The 8,089-nt window shown below is 36.1% G+C and overlaps 1 protein-coding gene across 1 annotated transcript; it reads left to right on the forward strand.

Annotated features, from left to right (window-relative positions):
• Positions 1–868: 868 nt before the first annotated feature.
• LOC133829139 (protein SOB FIVE-LIKE 1-like) lies at positions 869–6,805 on the forward strand. The gene is made up of 2 exons (XM_062259039.1): positions 869–1,558; positions 6,455–6,805. The coding sequence occupies exon 1, from the start codon at positions 1,121–1,123 to the stop codon at positions 1,526–1,528; it is 408 nt and encodes a 135-aa protein (XP_062115023.1). The 5' UTR covers positions 869–1,120; the 3' UTR covers positions 1,529–1,558; positions 6,455–6,805.
• The last annotated feature ends 1,284 nt before the right edge of the window (positions 6,806–8,089 follow it).

The following is an 8,089-nucleotide window of genomic DNA, read 5'->3' on the forward strand; positions in this document are numbered from 1 at the left end:
ATCTGGTTTGGTTCCCCAAAAGAAAATATAACTCATTATTGCAACACCTATCCATTAAATTTGCAAATCTTCAGTATAATTGCGGAATATACATTTTAATTTAAGATATGAAAAAATATATATATATATATATATAAAACATAGTGTATGCAAAGATAAATAATTGAGTTGTCAGAGAAACCATTTGGTTCCCCTCCCAAGAAGACAAAAGACATAGTCCTTTCTGCTGAGGACACAGAAACCAGCAAATTGGATGAGGCCAGAGCAGCACGAAGAAGCTGACAGGAATTTTTGATAAGTATAACCTACTCAATAAACATAAAACAAATTAATTAATTAATAACTAGGGTTGCTTTGCATTCTTTGTTCATATACAAAAAGAAAAATAAAATAAAATAAAAAAAGAAAAAAGGCAACCCATTTTCCCAAATGACATGAGGAAGAAGATAATGAGGTAAAAAGTCTATTCTATTATATTCTATTTAAGGATGGGGATGGGGATGGGGATGGGGATGGGGAGACTTGGGTCATATATTCTCTGTAGTTTTTCTGGTCTAGGCTTTGATTAACTCTGGAGCAAATTTTTCTGTAATTTACATTTAATGCAATACTTTACAATAATGCTAAATTTCAGAGAAATATTTAATTAAAGTATGTGATTTGTATCTCCCCCCTGTAATGAGACTCATTGACCCCTTGAACTACCACATGTCCTTTCAAATTTAATTGACTTTTTATTTTTATTTATCTATTTATTATAATACAGTTTCAAGCTGTCTTCTGTTCCGTCGAATTTAAATTTAAGTCAGAGAAGTTAATAAGGGCTTTTAGCTTAGATTACATGTTGGGGGTGTGGTCGGTAGTGGTGGTGGGTGTATTTACCCTTTTACCTTTATATTAGCCATAGTTTCTTAGTGTTGCTTTCAGACGCATAAGTATGTTTTTTTTCTCTGCTTTTGTTTAATTCAAAGGGAAAAGATATCAAAACGTTTGAGCCAGAGTAATATAATTTATGAATGCGTAAGTTGGTCTATTATTTTTAAGAGCAAATTTGATTCTCTTATCTATATATATACACTTGATCATATTAATTTTCTTAGGTGTATATATACATATATATATGGAGTCTTCCCAAGTATTTGGAGGAGCTGATGAAGAGTGTCAAAGCAGTGAATCAGGGTGGACAATGTACCTCGGGTCTCCAACACATGGCGAAAGCGACGATGGAAATGAAGAAAGTGATTATGAAGACGATGACGATAGTAGCGACGACGACGATGACGGTGGAAACGACAACGATAACGACGGCGGTGACGATGAGAGTGATGATTCTATGGCTTCTGATGCTTCTTCAGGCCCGAATAGGGAACGACGTCGTTTTGATGGAAACGATAATGGAGAGTGTAGCATTAGTCCCACTGGGCGTCATGGAAAGGAGGACCATCACAAGGAGCCAAACAAGTATTGCTTTGATGATGTAAAAGGAAAGAAGTTAGCGTTGGTGAAGAAGCAGAGAGCGGGAAAGTAGAAGGAAAATGGTTTTAAAGGGAAGAGAAAGGTAACATAAATTATGACAAAAAAAAAAAAAAAAAAGCTGGAAATATATGAGAAGGACAAACTGTTTCTTTTTTTTTCTGGAATATATTGCCCTAATCCAGCGTACATGGTCATAATCTCATTTTTTAGGATTGATGGTTTATTATATTTTGGTTAAACGTATATATAATAGATACAAAAAAAGTGGAATTGCACTTTTTTTTTTTTAAATTTTATTTTGATAATTTATTGATTATTTTTAGTAAATTTGTATTATCTATTAAATTTTAAATAAATAAATAATATTATATATAAAAAATATATAAATATATTAAATAAATAATGAAACTAAATATTATTTATCATTTTAAAAATATATATAATATAATAATTTTTTTAAAACATAAATAATAATTTATTTAATAAAAATTATAATTATATATTATTATAATAATATTTTATAACATTTAAATTTATACGAATATAATTATTAAATATTTGTTTTTATATCATATATTATAATAATATTTTATAATATTTGAATTTATATTATAATATTTGAATTTATATTAATATAATTAATAATTATTTATTTTTAATTAATTTTAAAAGATAATCCATTAAATATTTAAAAAATATTGTGTTAAAGTTACTAAAACAAATCTTTAAAACCAAAAAAATTAATTGTATACCAATTTTTTATATAAAAGAGATATTTTCCATAGTATATGATTAATGGTCAATAACGATGTATAATTACTTATCCTTTCACGCTAATGTTATCCTAACGCTTATAATAATTTTTTAGCAAAAAACATTACATATATTCTTCAGTGATAAATATATATCATGGTAGACTTTTTAAGCATAATGGTAAGATTCTATATATACTTTATATTTGGATATATCACGGTTTGCTATATGGATAGGTTTATCAACGCCAACTCAACCGGACAGATATGTTTGAGAAAAAAAAATCTGCTGTGCCCTCTTCCATATCTCCTCTCCCTCTTCTATATCTCCTCTCTGCCCACTAATTATAGATTATAATTCTTACTTCCCAAATATATTAATATTCTCTCTCCAATTAATATTTCACCACTCAATTAATTTAATCATTCTCTATCTCCAAGATGAATAACCTTAGAATTAGAATCTCTCTTATTTTATAACTTAAATATTTTAAGATATTTCAAATTATTTTATAACTTAAATATTTTAAGATATTTTAATATCTCACTTTCTTTTTTTCTTCTCCTATTTTATTGCAGAAAAAAGTGATTCTCTTTTACTTTGTTCATATTTTATTGGAGAAGACAACTTATTTGTTGACCACGTTTTTTTGCCAACTGTGAGTAGACGCAAAAACAACAATGAACATTGAATAAAAAATAAATAACACAAGTAATTTTATAGTAGTTCAACCTCAATTTGTTGGCAATAGCCTAATCTACTTAGAGTTTGTGATATATGTAACTTACACTTAAGATCAGATGAACCTTAGTCAACTGAGTTTCTCAAGTATAAGTAGAAAAGTACAGTGTTTCTCTCTAAACTCTCAGAAAATGCTCTCAGAATGCCTCAAGTAACGGTCCCAAAATCTCCAAACTAGAGAGTTTTTTCAAGTAACGGTCTCAAAGTCTCCAAACTTGAGATGTCTGGTCAGCCAACACACTTTACTGGTCAGATTCTCTGACGTGACTGGTCGGATGCAACATCTTACCGAAGTGACCGGTTGGACAAAACAACTTTCTGCTCTAGTAGAATTCCTAACTGATCGGTCAAAAGCCTTACCTGGTCGGTCAAATCACTTATGGACTAGGTAAATCTATTTCCTGACCAGTAATATCACAACTCAGCAGGTCAACTCTCAACCTTTGCACTCCTTTAGTCAACACATTTATTGACTATTAATGTGTCATTTACTGACCATGCATTGCCACTTGTCCATCCGATTGTCACGTCATCGAACAAAATTTTGGGGATAACATTTGCCCCCCAAGTTTATTATATGATTTTCTCATATGATAAACTTTTCCTCTTACTAATAATTACTGTGTCCTAAATTCCAAAAATGACATTTGGCATTCTCCTGCCTTTTGCAAATAAATGTATAATTAATTTTTTCTGCCCATGAAAATGGCAGTTACCCGTTCCCAATCATGAGAGAGAGAATACCAAGAGTTTTCAGGGTAAGTGGGAGTTTCCTCTCTTACCTCTAAATAGGCTCATGGATGCCCATCACTCATAAGCAAAAAGTTCATCATAAAAAATAAAAAATAAATCTTCCTTTCTTTTGGCCGAAACCTCCACAAAATTCCAAGGCGCTTCAATCTTTTTTCAAGCAAATCCAAGTTCTTTCAAGAAATCAAAGGCTCTTCAATACATTTGGGTAAGTTTCTCCTTCTTCATCTTCATTTTTAATCTTTTTGAAGCATGCAAATTTTGCTCAAAACTTGGTAGAACATGTACATGCCGAAACCCCCCGTTGTAATGCATTCTTGGGATTTTTGTGATGAATCTATGTAAAATAGAAGTTTTGTGGCTGATTTAGTGTAGTTTAGGCTTTGGTTTAGTCAATTTTTCCTTCAATTTCATGAAATTTTGATGAAAAAATGATTTCCCATTCAACATTGTATTTTCAGGTTCATGGGTTTAAGATGAGCATTTGATACTTTCATGAGACTTGTTGAACCCTTGAAATTCCACTTTTTGATCTTGTTAGCACACCTCAAGATTAGGAAAATATGTTTGAACCCAAATATCTTCTCAACACGCCCCCTAGCTGCTCGGACACGCCCCCTAGACGCTTGGACACGTCCCCTAGCTCCTCAAACACGCTCCCAAGACACTCGGACACACCTCCCATCTCCTCGGACACGCTCCCAGCTCCTCGGACATGCCCCTAGCCGCTCGGACACACCTCCCAGCTGCTCGGACACGCCCCCTAGACTCTTGGACACATCCCCTAGCTCATCGAACACGCTCCCAAGACACTCGAACACGCCTCCCCCTCTCCTCAGACACGCTCCCAGCTCCTCGAACACGCTCCCAAGACACTCGGACATGCCTCCCGGCTCCTTGGACATGCTCCCAGCTCCTCGGACACGCCCCCTAGACGCTCGGACACGCTCCCAAGACACTCGGTTTTGCATGCTTTTAAGCCCTTGTTCAAAAATTTTAAGGTTCATGCATTTAGGTACCAAATTTTTTTTGATTATTTTTATTGCTCTCATACATTTTTATCTGGGAAAATAAAATACTTTTACTACACAGAGAAAATATTTTACTGGGTAGGAAATATTTGTTTTCCTTGCATTCATTTTTTCGTGTTTGCTTTGGTTCACTCACCTCCCCTTATTTTTTGTAGATGAACCGCTTCGACTACAGGGGAGGTGACAACCAAATAAACTTCGACTCTTCATCTCTTAAATCAAGCGACACTCCTCAAAGCAGTGATTCTTCATCCAAATCTCCTAGCAATCGTACTCCCAAGGATCGTCTTCGCCGTCTCAAGAAAATCCTTCCCCGGTCGTCTCTATACTTCCTTCACGAAGAGCAGTTTCTCAAAAATCAGTGTCAACATCCGCCAATGAGGGTAAAGAAATCCAACGGACTCCCTCAAGAACAAGATCCTCAAGTAGCTCGAAGAGCGACACAAAAGATAGTGGAACGTGATCCATTGGCTAGAGACCATTTGGTAAAAGAAGCTCAAACTGAGGCTTCTTCAAGGCCTCCTCGCCAGGTCCAAATAGCTGGTAAACCCAGAAAAAGGCCACCCAGACTTTTACAACTGAGATTCAATAATCAGCTACACTTAAGCCGGGGAGAGAAGAGGATCGTGTGCCTTCCTGGTTTGTAGCCAAGCCTTCTAAGCTACATTCCAAAATGTTTGATAAGCATATCGAGACTTTGGGTCTTGAAGGAGTGAATGTGATATGTCCACAACCTCACCAGAGAGCTAATAATTCTGGTGGAGTCTATTGTGCCGGGTCTAGATACCATGTTTATGCAGAAGCTACTATTCCTTTGCATTCTTTCTTTCGATCAGTGGCAGATTACTTCAATGTCTCTCCCAATGGAATTCAGTCATTGTCTGCTCTATAAATTCTCTACTACTTCCAAGGCTGGAACCCACGTACTCCTCACGAGGTACACTATTTATTCGATTTTAGGACTAACCCCAGCCACAACAACACAGGTTTTTTTCACCTCTTTCATAGGCAAAAAGGGGTTAAGTACCTTCATGGTATCGCTCATAAATAAAATTATGGAAAATATTACACAGAATACTTTCTTACTTCAGATATTAGGGCCAACAACTTAGCTTTTACGCATGCAGGCCCTTTTCATCAACCTTTACCGACCAGGGAAATGTATTCCCGAGCAGAAGAACTTGCTAACATGCCCACAGAAGAGAAAGATGTTAAGGAGTTGGTCAACTTGGTAAACCTTCAATTGGTGGGGTTGTTACCAAACAATCAAAACTTTATAGAAGGCAGTACTACTGAAGAAGAAAACACAACCAACCAGTCGAATGCTGATATTGAAGTAGTGACTGACCAGTTTTCTCCTGATCCATCTCCCCAGTCCCGCCGCCAACCAAGTGATCTTATTATTAGGCAACCTCATCCTAAAGATCCTCGTAGACATGCCTTTCCTACCATGCCTGGAAAAGGAAAGAACGTTGAACTCCGAGAAGACATCTCATCGTCTGATGAGGAAGGCGACCTTCTCGATGAAATTCTGAATTCAGGGTTTTCTACTAATAGTAACCATAGTTTTTCTTGTTATAGATAACTTTTTTGAGAATGATTGCGTGAAATCTTGTAAAGTTATGTGGTCATAGTACAATTTTCATTTACTTATATTTATCTCTCATTTCCACTGACCAGTTTTGTGCTTCACTCTTTTGCAGATCCAAACATGTTTAAGCAATTCAACACTCCCCCTGCCCAAAAGAGGAAACCTGGTGAAGGTAGTAGCTCAAACCCTCCGAGCAAGGTCGCGAAGACTATATCGACCAACCAGGGGAGATCATCTAACCAGCCTATCGCTATCCCACGATTGACTCTTCCATCTATTCCTCCTTCAGCTAGCTTAACAACTACCCAACCAGCTGACTTAACTGAGCCCCTTCGCATTGCTGATGAATATGGAAAGGAGTTATTAGACCACACTCTTCATCATGCAACAATAACTACAACCTTTGAGACTTTACCCCAGCACAGTGTTGAAGTTTTCCTACAATGAGGCCTTGCTCAAATAATGAGTGTAAGCATCTTATCATCAAGAGCTCACACTTTCCTATTAATTGTTCTTATTCTAAATAGTTTTCTGTATTTATTTTAGGGATTTATCACTATCAGTCATGATCAACACAGAGCAGTAGACTATACGGAGCTTATTAAAGTCTTGAATGATCAATTGGTGGAATCTCAAGCGAAGATTGACAACCTGACCAAGTCTGAGAAAGATCTTCAAGACAAGATTGAACAGGCAGAGAAAAAAATTGCTGGCCGGAATGGAACCTTGAAGGAATTGACTGATGAAAACAAGCACATCCAAACCATTAAGACATTAACCGACTAGCAGGAGAAAAATATTCAAGAGATTGAAGAGCTGAAATAGGACAAGGAAGCTAATTTGGCTCGTTATAAAGAATTTTGTTTCAACTACTTCTACCAGTTTTGGAAGTTAAACAAACCTCTTAACCTTGACTTTCTTTCTGAAGAAGCAAAGGCTGAGGAGCTTGCTAAATGTGAAGCCAAGGCTGTCGAGGAGGCAGCTCTCCCAGCTAGCACTGTGCTTGCCTCTCCTACTTTATCCTTCCGACCAGAGGAGGTCCCTGATGTTGAGGATGGTGTTGACCAACCAAGAAATAGTCTACCCGACCAATGAGCATTTTGGGCCGACCAGAGGCCATGCTCAACTTGAATAGTGAAAATTTTGTTCTCAACCAATAGTTTACTTCTTTTTCTCGTACTTTTGTGAAGACAATTGCTGCTTAGCAGCCTTGATATTTTTCTCGTACAGACGAGCTGTTGGCATTTATATTTTACTTTTCTTTGCTAACTTGAAACATTCTAAGTTTTTTTTAAACTTAAAACATTATAAGTTGTACTCCTCCATTTAAAATCCCAAAAGAACGAAGGGATCTCTGCTTCTCCCTTTTATTTAGGCCTCGAACATTCCAGCTAAGAACTTTTGGGATTATAAGATCCATTCTGATGTGAGATGGTACTGGCGTAAACTGGTTAATTTGAAAGCTATTATCACTAGAGATGAGCTGGAAAAGGAAGTTAAGAAGAACAAACTTAATCTGAGAAATCTCTATGTTCAAATGCTAAACAAAGAGAGGGTTCACTTTGCTAATGTGGTTTGGTGCAATCTGGCTATTCCCAAGCACATATTTATTTTATGGCAAGCTACTATGGGGCACTTACTTACCCGAGATAATCTGGTGCATTGCCATCTGAATTTAGAATCTGTAATGTGTTCGATTTGTGATATGCAGCAGGAATATCATGGCCATCTATTTTTTAACTGTCAG

Source organism: Humulus lupulus, chromosome 4 (assembly GCF_963169125.1).
Source record: "Humulus lupulus chromosome 4, drHumLupu1.1, whole genome shotgun sequence".
Taxonomy (NCBI): Eukaryota; Viridiplantae; Streptophyta; class Magnoliopsida; order Rosales; family Cannabaceae; genus Humulus; species Humulus lupulus.